At 40.3% G+C, this 18,666-nt stretch overlaps 1 protein-coding gene and 1 long non-coding RNA gene across 2 annotated transcripts; both read left to right on the top strand.

Annotated features, from left to right (window-relative positions):
• Window positions 1-857: 857 nt before the first annotated feature.
• LOC141374561 (uncharacterized) lies at window positions 858-3,215 on the top strand. Its single transcript, XR_012381563.1, has 3 exons — window positions 858-918; window positions 1,636-1,736; window positions 3,091-3,215. It is a non-coding gene; the product is annotated as an uncharacterized lncRNA (long non-coding RNA).
• A 3,293-nt stretch (window positions 3,216-6,508) lies between these two features.
• On the top strand, window positions 6,509-17,586 carry MMP13 (matrix metallopeptidase 13). Its single transcript, XM_025893790.2, has 10 exons — window positions 6,509-6,672; window positions 6,761-7,002; window positions 7,702-7,850; window positions 8,023-8,148; window positions 10,094-10,255; window positions 11,633-11,750; window positions 12,311-12,444; window positions 13,400-13,559; window positions 15,199-15,302; window positions 16,369-17,586. Exons 1-10 carry the CDS (start codon window positions 6,553-6,555, stop codon window positions 16,467-16,469), a joined length of 1,416 nt encoding a protein of 471 aa, XP_025749575.1. The 5' UTR covers window positions 6,509-6,552; the 3' UTR covers window positions 16,470-17,586.
• The last annotated feature ends 1,080 nt before the right edge of the window (window positions 17,587-18,666 follow it).

The following is an 18,666-nucleotide window of genomic DNA, read 5'->3' as shown; positions in this document are numbered from 1 at the left end:
AAAGAGACTGTCTACCCCTAATCAGGTGCCCCTGCAACAATCAAATGCATGTCGCCAGGGGTAAGATTATAGAGCAAAAGATTTTATTCTGAGGTGCAGGATCTCAGGAGCAGAGAGTGAATGACTTCATCAGCATGTTTTTAGGTAAAAACATATTGATCGTTGGACATTTATGGGAAGAACATACATGTCCATAGTTTTCCATTGAAGTCTGACCATTTTTAAAGGAGCTTATCATTTCAGCATTGTCATATGATCTTCTCTAATAAACAGATTTTCTTTTTTTTTAATGAATGAATAAATTCTGGTTAGCTAACAGCATAACTCATGTGTAATCTAATCAGCGTCAGTCTTTGGCCACACCTAGGATGGAATGTTCCTTACCTGTCCATAGACTTTGGGACTAGGGTAAATAATAATTACATTTGCCTTCAAAATAAAAGTTTTATTTCATTTTATTTTCTCACTCTCTGTGAGATGTACGAGCAGGGAGCAATTATTATCCTTATTCATATCTGAAAATATATCTATAATTCGTACATGAAGATACACGTTAAGTGACACAAGAAGATACAGTAAATCAGTGCTAATTAGAAGTAGAAAATGTACTTGTTTTCCCTTTTTATTTTTTTTAATTTAAATTCAGTTAGTCAACATATAGTACATCATTAGTTTTTGATGTCGTGTTCATTGATTCATTATTCTGTTTTCCCATTTTAATCCTCATCTTGTCACCTGTATTAGTCAGGATCCAACCAGAAACCAGAAGCCACGTTACATACTAAACAGAGGATTGAGTTTCACAGGTGATGGAAGATAAACAGAGAAGAGTGAGCCAACCTGGAAATTAGCCCCTGGGGCGGGAGCGACCTGGGGAGCAGGTGACCTGACCAACCCGGGAGCCTGAGTGACCCCCAGGTGAGGGGCCAGGGGCTGGACCCGCAGTGGGGCTGCCCCGAGGAATGGACATGAAAGTCAAGGTTTGGGCCCAGTGCCTCTCTCAGACATAGCGGAACAGGCTGGGAAAAGCAGCAGCGTGACCCTCTGTGAGGTCCCCGGCTTGGCCTTCCCCTCACTCTCTGTCCACTGTGACCCAGCATGCACTTCTCTCTGTCCCCGAGCACAAGCTTGCTTCCACCCCAGGGCCTCTGTACCTGCTCTCCCTTTTGCCTGGGCTAGTGCTCTGCTCCCCGATATGCACATGGCTGAGTCCCTCCCGTCCTTCCCGTCTTGGATCCAAACATATGTCCTCTGAACTATCTCCCCGCCAACATGGTTGCTGCAGCAGCCCCTGCACCTGCCAGGGTGCCAAGCACAGTGGTTTGGCTGGGTTCTGTGTAGGTGACTTACCGGGAATTAAGTGCTCACCACGTGCCGGGCACGGTAGCTCTTCGATCATTATGTCCTGTAATCATCATATGACCTATAAGACAGGTACACTGATGATCCCATCTGTAGCCAGACGGACCTATAGGAGTCTCTGTTGGCCGTTCATTGCTGCAGTGAACTCCTGTCTACAATATTCTGAAAGTATCTAACGAGCTTATAGAAAAATTTTAAAAATTAACCTCTAACACATAGTATTATTAAGATGTATTTTGTGCAGTTTTGAGTTCATTCTTAATTTTATGATAGATTCATGAAGAGGGGCAAACTATGGATCATGGCACCCCAAATTCATTCAAGACGCTTTCCTGGAATTGAAAATAAAGCTGATGCAACATACCAACAATATGGCAAGTTTTTCTGTTCTAGAAAGTACTGCTTAAAAAACCTTGATTGCCTATCGTCTAAATAAAACTTAAAAAATATATATGGGGGCAGTGCGCCTGTGTGGCTCAGTCGGTTAAGTGTCTGACTCTTTTTTTTTTTAACTTTTTTAAAAGATTTTATTTATTTATTTGACAGAGAGAGAGACAGCCAGAGAGGGAACACAAGCAGGGGGAGTGGGAGAGGGAGAAGCAGGCTTCCCGCGGAGCAGGGAGCCTGATGCGGGGCTCGATCCCAGGACGCTGGGATCGTGACCTGAGCCGAAGGCAGATGCTTAATGACTGAGCCACCCAGGCATCCTGAATGTCTGACTCTTCATTTCTGCTCAGGTCATGATCTCAGGGTCCTGAGATTGAGCCCTTCATCAGGCTCTGCACTTAGCAGGGAGTCTGCTTGAGATTCTCTCTCTCCCTCTGCTTCTCTCCGCACATGCCTGCATGTGCACTTGTGTGTGCACTCTCTCTCTCTCTCTCTCTCTCATTCTCTCTCTCTGTAAAATAAATCAATCAATCTTTTTTTAAAAAAAATATATATGTGGGAATTATCTAAAAAATCTTGGGGTATTATGGTAATTTTTCCTTCTAGGTTTCTCATTTTCCAGTCATTATGCAATAAATTTATTACTTTTTTGTATATTACTTTTTAAATCAGAAAACATTGTTTAAGAATATATAATAACTTATACTTTAGTGTTTGAGGGTAACAAGGTGAGGCCAGGCTGCTTTAAAAATAGACTTTTTGCTCCACTTGTTTAAATATTAGGGATCTTTAAATATATTGCAATTTCTTGTTGTTAAAACCACGAAGGTCCCATTTTCTCTAGTTTGTTTTCATTTCCATTATTCATTGCCAAGCAATCCAGATTTTTCCCTTTTCAAAGACGTTTGGGCAGGGATGGGCTAGAATGGGTGTTCTATTCCTGGTTGTTTTCTCTTGCAGTTCTGGTTAAATCCGGCGGAGGTGGACATCCCAGTAACCACTCTTTTTAACAAAGCACAATAAAATTATAATTCATTAGAAAGTGAACCCAGGGGCCACCTGGGTGGCTCAATTGGTCAAGCATCCAACTCTTGGTTTGGGCTCGGGTTGTGATCTCAGGGTTGTAAGATTGAGCCCCCCGTTGAGCTCCATGCTCTCAGCGGAAACTGCTTGAGTTTCCCTCTCTCTCTCCCTCCATCCCATTCTTGCTCTCTCTCTAAAATAAATAAAATCTTTTTTAAAAATTAGAAAAAAAAGGAAAGTGAGCCCAGAAAATTAAGTCTTGACTTTCAGATGTCATCCTCAAGTAAGAATTAAAAAGAATTTCCTTTTTCCTTGCAGATTCTATTTCTTTCTTTAGGGGATCCACGCAGGATGAACACAGCCATCTCTGTGGAGTGTGTGGTTCAGACGTGGGCAGTCAGTGTGCCCGTAAACTGCTGGGCTTCTGCTTGGCAGCTGCAGCTTCTGACCTGAGTCCTTCTGCACTCGGCACCTGACCTGGGGATGACGCCATGGCTGTGCATTAGCGGGTCAGTGGGGTGCTCATGTCCGTGATCGAGTCTTTACGTTCTAGGTTCGTGCTTCTGTTTATGGGCATACTGCCTGCCCCGGGGGGGGGGGGGGGGGGGGGGGAGTGGTGCGGAAATTCAGAAACTAGAACAAAGCAACCATCAAAGGGTATTTACAAAAACCATTACTACCTGCACTTGCACAGTCAGATCACTGGGCTTTCAGAAAAATAAAGATACTAAGTGTCATTGTCAACATTGTTAATGTACAACACTCTAAACTGAAGCCAAAACTTTTATCCTAAATGTTCTTTGGCTTACAGAATTTTCATAATTTTTATCCAACTCCAATGGCCTTTGTTCCTATTTTTCTTGGTCTGGAACCACCCCCCATGCTTTACTCAGGGGTTGGTCATGGACATTTCTGATTCTCTCTTGAGTGATGTTTTGGACTTAGATGATGACGTCTGTTTTAAAAAGTCCCATATTGCTTATGTCTGAATCAGCAGGAGATACACATTTCTTATTCAGTCCAGTTTTGTTTGCTCATTCTACAGGTTTTCACATTTCCAGGGATCCAGTAGGCTTGTGAGAAGCATTTGTAAATACCAGCTCAGCCTCATTATGTTAAAGGTGTCCCTTGAAACCACAAACCACTTCACCAGTCCTAGCCAGAAGGCCTGGCTTTCATTCTCACAGTTAACAGCCTGAGATAAGGACTTGTGTGGACGAGAGATTTACCAACACATTTCCAGGTGATGACACATCCTGATCACCAGATAAGCTCACTCCTCTGAGAACAGTAGCGACAGACAAGCAATCCGATTCTTTCCTGAAGGAATCAATTTCTATTTTAATCTTCCGGACGACTTTTATTTACCTTACTCAGAACACTACCGAATGTGAATAGCATGTTCTCTCTGACCTGTGTGTGTTTTTTATTTTGCACTGTGTATGTTCTTAGGTGAAATGAGAAACTAATAAAACACTAATGCTGTCTGATAATAAGCATCATTTTTGAAGTTGATAAAAACAGTTATTTTGTTAATAAATAAACATTTATTTGTTTTCATTGTTCATTGAAAATGTGTTCTTTGCAGGGAGATAATATTGTAATCATCCCAAGAAAAAGGCTCTTATCCTTCATTCTATCTTCTTAGTGACCAGCACGGTATCCCCCATAGTTGATGTCTGATCAATATTCATTGACTTAATAACTAAAGTGGCTCTTTTTTTTAAAATTTTATTATGTTATGTTAGTCACCATACAATACATCATTAGTTTTTGATGTGGTGATCCAAAATCCATTGTTTTTGTATAACACCCAGTGCTCCATGCAGTACATACCCTCCTTAATACCCATCACCAGGCTAACCCATCCCCCCTCCCCCCTCCCCTCTAAAACCCTATTTGTTTCTCAGAGTCCATGGTCTAAAGTGGCTCTTTAAAAAATTCTAGCTTAAAGTGGTAACATCTACAAATATGTGAGAACCTACAAGTACAGTCAACTATTCGATTCATCTATCCTACTTCCAAACATTAATGTCATCTGTTCCTTAACTTTTTCAGGACTTCTTTTTTAAAATCGAATGAGACTTTAAAAGGTTATGAAATTTTATTGGTAAAAATAAATGATTTCAAATGAATTAATTTCCTATAAGCTCAGTAGATGAATCAAACTTTTCGATAATTATCACTTAATCTAAAATTAACTGCTGTTCATGGAAGAAGCTTAAAACAAATGATAGTTTTGCATTGCTGGTTGAGCCTAAATCTAATCTTGAACTCATTGGAATTATTTATTGTAGGGATCTATTTGGCTCTGTTTTGGAAAAAGCATAATAAATTGCCCTCTACTGATTGCTTCCATGTCATAGGTTTTAGTTTTTTCTGGTCACGTCTGAGGTGCTGGCCAATCCAGATGACAGCATGTCACTCACGTGTGGGGTACAACTTCCCTGCCCATCCTCATCTGTACTCAATGCTCCTTGTCTTTGTTTTCACGTGTTCTGGACCTGAGCTCCTCTCTGACTCCTAATCACAGAAATTAACTTGCATTTTCAGTCATTCAGTCAGAATATCATGACTCGTATTTTTCTATCCATTTACATCTCTTGGGCACCAAGGATGGCATTCCAACATCATGGTACTAAAGGTGGGATGTTCTGAAGGCCCCTAATGGACGATTTTCCTGAGGTTTTGGACCTCAGGTACTTCCACTACTTAAACTTAAAAATCAAAATTAAGAAACTTGAAATTGGCCATAAGCTTACCTAGAGCCCTAGTTTTCCTGGGTACTCCCAGAGGTGTGGAAACAAAGCAGCTCCATTTCTGAGAAAATTTCTGAGAATTAATGAGGTATAAGCCATACCAGATGGTGTTTAAAAACATGGAGTCTTAAGTCTATTGGCTTGGATTCAAATGCTGACAGTACCATTTAGTAACTCTATGACCTCAAACAAGTATTTAACGTCTCTGTGTCTCAGATTATTCATATGTAAAGTGAAAACAAGCCTTCTTGTTTCAGATGTGCTTCTAAGGCTGTTGTACAGATTAAATGAGATCATGCCTTTTAAGCCTAGCAGGTAGTAATCCCTCAGTATGGGTTAGCCATTATATTATATTCCCATATCGTCTTCTACCTCTTCCTGGACCTGTAGGGAATTCATGGAGGATTCCGTGTTCATTGAGAGTCACACCAGTGCCTTTAAATTTCAAATGTAGCATTTAGTCCTGTGGATGTGCCCTAGTCCTTCTGAGCCTCCAAGCTGGGGTCTGGTCCAATTCTGTGGCCCTCAGGTACACACAATGTCTCCCTCTGGAATCGCTCTAGGGAAAATGATGTTTAGAAGTCACCAGGTTATAGATCTTCTAGAAGCAGGATTAAGTGTCTCTAAGGAAGTTAAGAGCATCATCTTGATACTCTCATCTGAAAAAAATTAAAAGTAGCTCCTTTCCTCCAGAGGGAAAAACATTTTTGCCCAGTAAAGTGAAAATTTTACTACTTTCTGCTTCTTCCCACAGTATCCGTAAATATGCTGAGGCCATTTATTTTGCCAGATGGCTTCTGAGACCCTGCTGAAATGAGAGATGCCCTCATTTTATATTTCCCTCAAATTCTACCACAAACCACACTTCTTGGGAGAAAAAAAAAAAGTCGCTATGTAAGCATGTTTACCTTCAACGGACTAGGAAGCGGGAACTTGTCCATAAATGATGAGTCACCACTGCAGGTCTATAAAAGTAAAGGTGCTTGTCTGGGAGAAGGCAGAGCCTCCAGGCACAACCATCATGATGCTCCCAGGCATCCTGGCTGCCTTCCTCTTCTTGAGCTGGACTCAGTGTTGGTCCCTGCCTCTTCCCAGCAATGGTGAGGACGATCTGTCCGAGGAAGACTTCCAGCTTGCAGAGGTAGAGTATCTTGCCAGTCCCAGTGGGGTGTTACATCTCACAAGTGCCCTTCTCTTTTAAAAGCAGGCCATTCTGGTCTCTTTTCCAGCGCTACTTGAAATCCTACTACTATCCCCTGAATCCCGCTGGAATCCTGAAGAAGTCTGCAGCAAGCTCCGTGGTTGACAGGCTCCAAGAAATGCAGTCCTTCTTCGGCTTAGAGGTCACCGGCAAACTTGATGATAACACTTTGGACATCATGAAGAAACCAAGATGTGGGGTCCCCGATGTGGGCGAGTACAATGTTTTCCCCCGAACTCTCAAGTGGTCCAAGACGAATCTAACCTACAGGTAAATCAGAGGCTATCTTTCTTTAATCTTTGTTAGTTTTTAAAATAGTATTAAATGCCTATTTTTCAGCACAAGCTATAAATGACAGAACATGTTTGGTCCCATTTTTTTTTAAGTAGGCTTTAAATATTTAACTAGAAGTTAAATAATTCCAGCAATAACTTTAATACTATTGGTGAGAATGTGTCATGACATCTATTATTGTTACATTAGCCTAGCATTATTTTTCATTGGAAATCTCAAGGTATTTTTTGTTTTTAGAAAAGAAATCAAATTAGAAGTAAAAGTAGGTGTAATAAAATTTGCAAATGTACTACATGAGGCATATTTATTAAAGAGAGCTTAAAAATGGAGAGTCCTACTCTCTCTAGGAACTTGACAAAGTTATTTCATTTATTTAGATCACAGTAATACAATTCCAAATCTGTATCATACAATACAAGTTTCATTACATATCTGAATACTTTAAATGTAAGATTCCAAGTGGTCAGATATTTGGAGATACTCAAATATCTGATTGAATTCATTTTGTTATCTTTGTATGGCATCATAATTGATAAGTTCTTTGAAACTTTGGACCTCTAGTAGAAGTTTTAAAGAAGCTATTGCATTTTGAGTTGAAAAGCAGTATTCCAAGAAAATATATTCTCAAATATTTCTCCTTCCAAAAATGTAATTGAAACTTTCTCTGTTGAATAGGATTGTGAATTATACCCCTGATCTGACTCATTCTGAAGTTGAAAAGGCATTCAGAAAAGCCTTCAAAGTTTGGTCAGATGTGACGCCTCTGAATTTTACCAGACTTCATGATGGCACTGCTGATATCATGATCTCTTTTGGAATTAAAGGTAATGATGCAGAATCATTTTTGAGAGACATTTTTACATTCTGCTCCCTAATTGTCTCCATTCTTTTATTCCTTCTTTCAGTCATTCATTACTTTTTACAGAATTCACCAAGCATTTGTGCCAGGCACTGCTGGATATAATTGGATTCTTAACTCTTGCTTTTTGTGTGTAGAGCATGGCGACTTCTACCCATTTGATGGACCCTCTGGTCTGCTGGCTCATGCTTTTCCTCCTGGGCCAAACTATGGAGGAGATGCCCATTTTGATGATGACGAAACTTGGACAAGTAGTTCCAAAGGTAATATTTCTTATAAAGGTATGATTCATGATTACTAGATTAGGGTTAGACAGTGATCACATTGATAAGAAGTTAAGAAGCATACTGTAAATTATATTTGATAGTTGGTTATATTTTTCAAAAAATTAAAAGTTTATCTTATACTTATTTGTCTCTACAAGTGACATTTCTACAGACCTTTGTGAAACACTAAAAGTGAACAGTTTAGTTTAGCGACTTGAGGGATACTAGCTAACTTTGAATTAGGACCAAAATGTCTTTCTGTCAATCAAGGTGTTGTTACTGTGGATTACCTTTCAGTGTGTTTAGGAAGTACAGTTTATTACAAATACATACCTAAAAACTATTGGGGCTGGTTAGGCAGGTCACAGATGAGTTGGATGTGAGTTGAAGTAGTTTTTTTTTTTTCCTTGACAGAAACATTAATGGCACAAAAGTGTAATCTGTTTTCTGTTCTCTGTTATATGAGTTACTTGTTTCAGACATATCTATATCACTGACTTTATAAATACTATTCCAACAAATCAAGATGGTGTCTTACTCCAAACAGCGTGAGACAGACCAGATAAAAATTATACTTATAAGAGCAAAATGAAACTCAGTGTTGAATGAATTCAGTCAGTAGATGAATCTTCAAAGCTCAAAAGAATTGGGAATATTAATTTAAGAAGAGCGAGATTGTTCCAACTAGGACTTACCTATGGAACTATATTGACCCTTGGTTGTGACAGTTAGAGGTAGTCTTCATAGATAGCTAATTGTTATTATTCATTTAAATCGGAAGAATTGTTATTCCAAAAAGTAAAACTGGCCTTGGCTGACCAGTGCCTCTGCTTCAATGCCTCCAATATATCTTTGGAAGGAGAGGTGAGAATTTACGTATTTATGTTCTGAATATTACACAGGTAAGAATGATTTTAGGAAGAAAGACTAACATCTAGTATTGTTAAGATAGAGCCCCAGTAAACCTCAGTTTTAGGCTCCTGCATAAGTTCTGTATTTGAAATATTAATGGAAGTGAATGAAAATATTCATAAACAAACCATGATTGATTTTTCAGCTAAAAGCCAGGAATGGGATCTATCACTAGTCATTTCAATGAAGAATTGCTTTTTACTCAGATTGTGTGAACTTTGATCGCTCTTATGGTCTGCATGATTTACTAAGTTGGTTATACATTTTCTTCAGGCATAGGCTCTGACAGCAAATGGTATTTAAGGTCAAATTGAAACCACTGACTCCAGATTCCATGTGTTTTTTTTTCAACTTTTTATCTTTTTTTTTTCAATTTAAAATATCAGTATTAGGAGGCTCAGAAATTGGTAGAAAGAATGACTAGAGGAAATAATATAAATACAGTGACACGGTAGTCTTCTAAAATCGAGGAAAGTTGGCCAATCATTTCCAGAGTTTCTATTCCTTTAAATTTTAGAGTCTAGAGATATTCTGGAAAGGATCACTTGGTTGGAATTTATTCCCAAGTAGATTCCCAGAGACCCTATTTAGTGCATGCTCCATAATTGGTCATCATCCATTTGCATGATGCCTCTTGTTTAGACAATGTTCTAGAAACACCCTGATAGCTAGCTCCCTATGTGACTTCCCATGACTCCTTCTTCAAAGCCTCCATTGTCCACTTTCCTCACCTGCCCTGAGAAAACAAAGAGCGCATCAAGATTCCTAGTGCCTTCCCAGTAAATCCTCACTGATTCCCAATTACTTGAGAGCAATCTGTTGATATTCTAATTAGGTAGGCAGCTATAATCAAAGAGAACATTAAATTATAAGGATTAATTCAATATTTTGAATCTTCCTTTGAGCAACCAAATATTGAATATTAAAAAGAGTGAAATAGCCAAGAAAGAGAAAGAGGCAAAGAAAATAGCATTCCATCCATTGACTGGTCACTGCCTTGCTTTCACATCATTGCTTTGTTTTCTTACAGGCTACAACTTGTTCCTTGTCGCTGCCCATGAGTTTGGCCACTCCTTAGGTCTCGACCACTCCAAGGACCCGGGAGCACTCATGTTCCCCATCTACACCTACACCGGCAAGAGCCACTTTACACTTCCCGATGACGATGTACAAGGGATCCAGTCTCTCTATGGTAACTCTTAATTTATCAGTCTAGAAACAGAATAGATGCATACATTTACTTGCAAAATTATCAGTGAATTTATCATTACCAATATTGCTGTCCTGGTTCTGTTATTAAAACCTGGGAAGACGTGCCCAGTTTTCCTTTCTGAATCAGACCATCTGCTCAAGTAGAAAATACTCTATTCTCCAAAGATTTTGCAGATTCCTATTTGTATTTTATACCTTGCAAGGTACGTTTGAGTCCCACAAAACACCTCTGACATAAGGAAGGAAAATATTTTATTCCCCATTTAACCAATGAAGAAACCACACCCTGTAGCACTTAAATAGTATATCTCTAGTACCATGGCTGAGGGTGAAAGTGTGGTCTTAACCAGCTTTTATAAATTCTGGGTATTCCTTCAACCATGTCAGTTTGCCAACGTAGGATCTGTTCAGGTGGCCTGTGGTGACTTTTAATCAACATCTACAATGACCATTGTAAGAATCTCTTCCTTCTTTTTTCTTCCAAATTTTCAATAATATTTATAAAATAATTAAACCTCACCTCAAACCAGCAAAATTGCCTCTATTAATAGAGTTAAAGTTATCAATGTAAACACTTCTAGAGCAGCGAGCTCAGAAACCTTGCTCATGGCACCTGGCCCATCATTCCCCCTCTGGACTGAAATCTACTACCACAGCTTGTGTAGGTGTGGGCAAGTGCTTTGTGTTTCTTACTATTTCTACAATATTGTGACCAAGGGACTTGATGATAGAACTAATATGAACCAGGTGGAGAAGCAGCAGCTCAGAATTGTTACTGTGCATGCATGGCACCTGTTTTGCACTCACCTGAGCTGGGGGAAAGCTACAAACTCGTGGCACGTCAGGGCTGCTGAAGGCCTGGCTGCTCCCTCACAGAAGCGGTACTGGGGTTAACTGGTGAAGTGATGGTGTCAGACGTTGCTAGTTGGTAAAAGAGGCAAGAGATAGAGCAGAGATGAGGACTCCCACAGGGACGGTGTGCCCCCAGGAGTGGCTTGAAGAGAAATGTGTATCTCAAGAGCAGCCTGTTCATAGCTTGTGCCAAGGATGGGGAAGTTTTCCTCTGAGTTTCGTTCCCTTCCCCATCCACCCATTTCTGTCACCAACCTCAAGAAACCCAAAGATGTAGTTGAGAAGAACCTCAAGGGGTCTTGAGGATGGAAGCAGGAGGAGCAGGCCCACCCACAAAAGCTTGGTGACCCCGCAGGAAGGAAGTAGAATTGCCCGGTGTTTGGATCCTGGTTATAGAAGCTGAGGACTTCCTACCCTCCCTGGAGGGGACCCTGCGACTCTCCACTAGCAGGGGCGGGGCATCAGGAAGTCTGGCCTCACCACCTTCTTCGCTTCATGTCTGCAGGCCCAGGAGATGAAGACCCCAACCCTAAACACCCCAAAACACCAGACAAATGTGATCCCTCCTTATCCCTTGACGCCATCACCAGTCTCCGAGGAGAAATGATGATCTTTAAAGACAGGTACTCTTGATCTTATTTTACACAATCTGCATGTCATGGACATTTGTGAGGCTGTGTCTGCAAATAGCCAAACATTCAGTCACATTTCCAAAGGAGACGTTAACAGCAAAAATCACAGATTTTTGGTAGTTTGGGTTTTTTTTTTTTTTACATGTTTCAGATGAAATAAATGACTAATGGATAAACACTTTACTTTTCCATGGCTAATCTTGGCATGACGCAGCTTCTCTTCACAATGCTGGTGGCACTCTTCCTCATAAAGATAACCAAGTAAATATAGAAACCCAATTTATTTATTTGAAAACACAAGTATTGAAATCAGTTACCATATCAGTAAACCGTGACAACGTCCACTTGAGTTCCTTTGGGTCTGGAAAGACTTTTGTTCTGGTGACACATGTGGAAATTTGAGAGAGTGTTTACAACCTAAACCTAAGGGTAACAAAAAACGAGATATGAATTTCTCACTTCTACCTTGTTCTAGTATTGTTTGTTCATTTGTTCACTTATTCATTCATCAGTTGCTCACAGCAAACTCTATATTTTCACTTTGGTGCTAGATTCTTCTGGCGCTTGCATCCTCAGCTGGTTGATGTGGAGCTGTTCTTAACAAAATCCTTTTGGCCAGAACTTCCCAACCGTATCGATGCTGCATATGAGCACCCCTCCCGGGACCTTATCTTCATCTTTAGAGGTAAGCCTCTCCCCACATGTCCAGGGCAGGCAGTGATGAACTTGATGCTCCTGGAGTCTTAGCACAATGACCACTCCTGAAAAAATACCCAAGTTAAGAGCCAAGCATAACAAAATATTAAGCAGAACATACTTGGAACCTTTCTACCAAATGTCCCCAAATTTGACAAGTAAAAATCTGCATTAGTACTTATCCTTACAAATGTACTATTTGTTGTAGAGCAGTCATGTCAGTTTTTTCTTACTTCCTCTTAAAAATTATTTGCTGAGCAGACATTATGACAATATACCTCTTGAAACATTGAAAAAAATATTATCCATAATTCCCTCTTCTGAAAAGTTGATTTATTTCATTTTCTCACCTTTTTTGGTTAGTCCTTCACCATATGTAATATGTATTTTTGAATATTTGTATTCATAGTATATATACGTTTTCATATTTTACTTGTTCTCTTGACACAAAATCACAGACAGTTTTCCATACTGCTATTCCGTCTTCATGATCATCATTCATAATGGCTACATAGCACTCTACTGACATTGTTTCTGTTGTTTGACTATTACAATTAATGCTATAATAAAGTCACTTTCTATCTGGTATAAAAATCTGAGTTTTCAATCTAATTCAATGTTCCCTCTGCCCTGCTTATTCGTGAAGAAATTTTAATACATTTTCCACACAGCTCCAGATTAACAATCAGAGGTAATATGTTGCCAAATTAATTATATTTGGTTGGTAATTATACTCAGGAAGTTAGCATTTTAAGTCTTATTTTTTTTGTTTGAAGAACGCTCATATTTCTGTGTTTCATAAACATGGTGACCACAGACACTAACTGATTTCTAAATGTATAAAATGTATAAAATGAGTCTTTCTTTGTTAAAGTAAATATCTACATAATGTGAGTCCTAATAGATTACCTTGGATAATAAAACCATTCTTTCACTTATTCTAGGCAGAAAATTTTGGGCTCTTAATGGTTATGACATTCTGGAAGGTTATCCCCAAAAAATATCCGAACTGGGATTTCCAAAAGAGGTTAAGAAGATAAGCGCAGCTGTCCACTTTGAGGACACAGGGAAGACACTCTTCTTCTCAGGAAACCAGGTCTGGAGGTACGGCCACCATGTTTACTGACCCATGACCCTGTGTCACACGGGCCAAGTGAGTCCTACACTGCTCTCACTAGTTTAAATAATTCTGTCATGCTCATCCAGTGGAAAGGTTGGCCAGGAAGCTGCTGGGCCCACGGTTTTTAAAGTCAGCCCCTTTTTGAAGGACAGGGGGAGTTGGAATATTTAGAACATATGTCGATATGAAGGCAGCCCTGACACTGGCAACATTTAAGAGCTTAGAGCCATATATATATATTTGGGAATGAGAATATCTCATAGGAATCCCACACTTGAAAGATTTAAATCAGTAGCTTTACTTTATGCGTACACACACATGCACACATTCCCATCTGTGTCATCTTTGCTGTTTGGCTTCCTTATTTCTGACAATGACATTCACTGCTGTCTAAATACTATGACCAAGTTCTCCCCGGTACTGCTGTTCCAGGCCCTATGCCCTAGATAAGGTCTGTGATGCAATGAGGGCGTGTGACTTACCAGACTGCAAACACGCTGTGCTTTTATCCCCCCATTTGGCTGGAAGGTCTTTCCCTTGCATCTCTCCCTCTTGAAATTCTACCCTCTGGTCAAAGTTAACTGGAAATACCATTTAACCTCAAAGTCTTCTGGAGCACCCCTTCACAGGCTGTCTCTTCTCATATCCTCTCATGGCACTGGATGTCTCCTTGTCATGATGCTTGGCTTCCATTGCTTAGTGTTGCCTTGTAGACATGTCCCACCTCTCTCCACAGTTCAGTGGTTCTTGTCTTTCACCTATTGGAACATATCTCGAGGATAGGAAACTCTCATCAGTAACAGTAACAGTGGTGCATGAAGGGAGGCTGTTCTAGGCTAATTTCAGGATGTGTGTGCTTTGCTAGGGTGTGCCTCTGTGCAGGGGAGGTGGATTATGGAACTGTAGCAATGGTAGGGGCGAGCCATGCTCCCCCACCTAGCTTCAAAACCACCAGATGCCCTGATAACTTTTTAGTCCAGGAGTTATACATCCAATATTCTGGCATCCGTTATTGCACTTAGCAAGCTGTCTCACCCATGGTGGGAGATCAGCACATAGTTGTTCAATGCACAAACATGTATTTATTTTGGTCTAAGAACACTTTCCTAATAACACACGTTTATAACAGATATGCAGTTTGTGAAGTGGAAATGATCTTGTGATTATCTTTTCAAAGATGGCCTTTAGACAAGGTAACAAATGCTCAGCAAGCATCCACAATGCACCCAATATCATAATTCCTAATTTGCAAAAGCTACCAGATGTTCTAAACAGACTTAAATTTTACAACTCTTGTCAATTTTGTTTTTTTTTAATTAAAAAAATTTTTTTAAAAGATTTTACTTATACATTTGACAGACACACAGCGAGAGAGGGAACACAAGCAGGGTGGGTGGGAGAGGGAGAAGCAGGCTTCTCGCTGAGGGGGGAGCCTGATGTGGGGCTCGATCCCAGGACCCTGGGATCATGACCTGAGCTGAAGGCAGACGCTTAACGACTGAGCCACCCAGGTGCCCCAACTCTTGTCCATTTTGAAAGGTGTCATGATATCCACTGTATCATTTCTGAAACAATTTCTAAGGAATACGGCCTACTTAAGAATTTCTTTTTCTTACTACGTAGCTATGATGACACTAACCAGGTCATGGATAAAGACTACCCCAGGTTAATAGAAGAGGACTTCCCGGGGATTGGTGATAAAGTGGATGCCGTCTATCAGAAAAACGGTAACTAGTTCCATCATGCTGATCTCAATGGGGGTTTTCTGTAGCCCCTCAAAGTATTTCCCTTAGAGAGCAGTTTTATACAGGACTTAAAGGTGCTAAGAAACTTATGGCAGTTAAGGAGTAGTTATGTAGGCAGCAAACAAAACATAACACACTTAGAATAAATGAAAGTGTTGCTCAAATGATTGCTAATTCTTTAAACTTTAAACATGATCTTATTTTTAAAGATTTTATTTATTTATTTATTTATTTGAGAGAGGGAGAGGAAGAGAAAGTGGGGGTCAGAGGGAGAGAGAGAACCTCAAGAAGACTCCCCGCTAAGCATGGAGCCGGACGTGGGGCTTGATCTCATGGCCCTGAGATCATGACCGGAATCAAAACCAAGAGTCAGATGCTTAACCGAGTGAGCCACCCAGGTGCCCCAACACTATCTTAAATTATGCTTAATGAGGGCACCTGGGTGGCTCAGTTGGTTAAATGACTGTCTTTGGCTCAGGTCATGATCCTGGAGTCCCGGGATTGAGTCCCGCATCAGGCTCCCTGCTCAGCGGGGAGTCTGCTTCTCCCTCTGACTCTCCCCCCCCTCATGTGCTTTCTCTCTTTCTCTCTCTCTCAAATAAATAAATAAAATCTTAAAAAAGTTATGCTTAATGATGCCAACAGTCAAAAATTATTGCCATAATTTAAATCAGGGGTAGAGTGGGGAGTCATTTATATAGAAAGACAAACGACTACCGTAACTATATAGTTATTTTTGCTTTAATTATGAAAAGGGGCATTTTTCCAAACTCAGATAACTAGTATCAGTATGTCAAGCATCAAAACTGGAACTCATGGCAAGATGACCACGATTTCAGGGTGATAATTCAGGAGACCTGGGAACCTTGTACATTTTTTCCTCCCTTAAACCATAAGCAATATAGTAAGGCATTCGTAGGGTTTTAAACATAAATGTTGGCATCTTAAAAAACAATGGGACCTAACAGGTTGTACTTTTAACGTGAGCTGGCGTAAACTCTTACTGATTTCAGACTCTGAAATTTTCTTTTTGGTCTTTTCCTTATAGGTTATATCTATTTCTTCAATGGGCCCATACAGTTTGAATACAGCATCTGGAGTAAGCGCATTGTGCGCGTCATGCCAGCAAATTCCCTGTTGTGGTGTTAAGTGTCTTCTAAATATTGTTATTTAAATCCTGGAGAGCATTTGAGAGAATACTTCCAGCGATACTGGGTGCGGGGGACGGGGGATGTTGGGGGAAAAGCTTAGTTCTGTGAACAAGCTTTGGTAACTTATCTTTGAATAGATGGTATCTGGACAGTGACATGTGGCTGGAACCACAATGAATTTTAAAGTAATGGAATATTCAGAGACTGTAAAGATCACCTAATTCTTGCGCACTACACAGAAGCAGCAGTCGACGGTATTTCCCACAACAGAAATGGGACATATGGTGTGTCAAAGAGAGTTAGCATAATGTTTAAATATATTTATAAGGAAACTTTGCAAAGGCATAGAAGCAAGTCACAGTTATGTAATTAATGAATCATCTTTATTAAAATGTGTAAAATAGTATGAGAATGGAATTTGCAGGGAGCATGTGGTACCACGAACAGACAGAAACCAAAGGGAAATATCTGTAATAGAGCTATTGTGGACAACTTTCCAAAGAAGTGATTTTGGTTTTGCACTGAGAATATTTGAATGTACATGCCCCCCTTCCTCCTGACACTAGGATCAGTCACTCCAGATGAGAGAGAGGGCCCAATGCCGAGGACAGTAGATGTGGCCTGTGGGTTCGGTTTAATTCTCACTGTTGACCGTGATTCCAGGCCTACTCTCAAAGGAGACTTTTTTTTTTTGCATGTTCTACAAGATAAAGAGAGCCCATCTCTCTTTGTATTCAAACACTTCCGGTCTTCCAAAAACATCAAAGAATTAATATGGCTATCACAGCAATCAGAGGCCATGGCATCATTCTTTCATAAAGCAACTGATTCTTTAAGATGAAAGGTAGTATTCTAGCCCTGTCTCACCTAGATAATTGCTTTAATTGTCCAGTTCAGCATGGATAAAGAGGCTCTTTTCTGAAAATATAAAGTGTATCTTATAAATTGGAAGCATGCTAAAACGGAGACATCCAAAGTAAAGAAAACATCCCGCTGGACTACAGTCCTCCTGAAGATGTGGAAATGTGCTTCTCCTTCTTGTTCTTCTCTCACCCCGGTGCAGCTTACCCTGCCCGGCGTGGGGTGCTCACTGAGTGGGGGATCGGCCACAGCTGATCTCGTTGTTCACAGAAATTCAGGCGAAGAAAATAAAGTGTATCATATTTGCAAGATGTGTCAGGAAGCGTTTATACTGTTTATAATAAAAAGGATATTTTCAACAGACATTATTATAGTACACTTTGTCTTTTGGTGTAATTTTAGGCTTTCCTCACACAAAGAGGATCCATTTAAATTATTCCTTTTTCTTGCCCATATTTCTTGGTGAATGTAATTCACTGTTTTGCTTTGTTTGTTTGTAGAAAGACTACATTCAGAATTAAGAAGTAACTGTCCCAGGTCATGTTAACAGGAGCTCTGCCAGGGTTTGGTCAGCTTCAGGCTGATGGGCCCACTTCCCCAGGCGGAGCTCACAGTTCCTCAGACTCTGCCCTGCTGGGAGCACTATTTGGAAATGAGGTGGGAAGAACACTAGATTGGGAGCAAGGAAGACTGGGTTCTAATGTGTACCTTGAAGCTCTTGGGGCCTGACTCTCTTGAGGTTTAAAACGAAAGTATTGCACATTGATGAAGTTGGGAAATATGGGGAGGCAGGGAACTGTCATGAGGAAGGCAAACACTCTCTGGGAACCTCAGGGTCCCCTGAGCGTAAGACTAGGTTCCTTCTGTTTTCCTAAAGACTGTCCATCCCCAGACATTTAGTAAGTGTCTGTTAAAGGTCAAGTGGCTAAGATGTTGAGATGAACTAGAAAAACTTGCTCTCTACCCCCTAAGAACGTATTTCCTACAATGGAGGCAAAATGATTAAAATTTAGTAAGTTAAGTGATTTTGACAGGAGAATGACTGGTTACTGTAGGTGCAAGGAGGGCTGCTGATTGTTTCCTCCCAGGGCACCCCTCAAAGTCAGTCTCTGCACTGTTCACCTTCCTGGAATGTGTCATAAGATTCTTCTAAGGCTTGCTATTGGAGTAGAAATGCCCATCCACCCATCCATCCACCCACCCACCCATCCATCCATGAACACATCCATCCATCCATCCATCCATCTATCCATCCTTCCATCCATCCTTCCATCCACCCACCCACCCATCCATGAACACATCCATCCATCCACCCATCCATCCATCCACCCACC

This window comes from Callorhinus ursinus, unplaced genomic scaffold (assembly GCF_003265705.2).
Source record: "Callorhinus ursinus isolate GAN/ISIS: 27379988/994484 unplaced genomic scaffold, GSC_fseal_2.0 scaffold19, whole genome shotgun sequence".
Lineage (NCBI taxonomy): Eukaryota > Metazoa > Chordata > Mammalia > Carnivora > Otariidae > Callorhinus > Callorhinus ursinus.
The sequence above is the reverse complement of the archived record's forward strand: the minus strand, read 5'-3'. Positions and strand labels throughout refer to the sequence as shown.

What these genes read in the sequence shown, in the direction of transcription:
- MMP13 (XM_025893790.2), top strand. Translation starts at nt 6,553, where the DNA reads ATGATGCTCCCAGGCATCCTGGCTGCCTTCCTCTTCTTGAGCTGGACT. An exon ending in AGGGATCCAGTCTCTCTATG is followed by an intron (nt 10,256 to 11,632) that starts GTAACTCTTAAT and finishes TCATGTCTGCAG; the next exon opens with GCCCAGGAGATGAAGACCCC. An exon ending in CCTTATCTTCATCTTTAGAG is followed by an intron (nt 12,445 to 13,399) that starts GTAAGCCTCTCC and finishes CACTTATTCTAG; the next exon opens with GCAGAAAATTTTGGGCTCTT.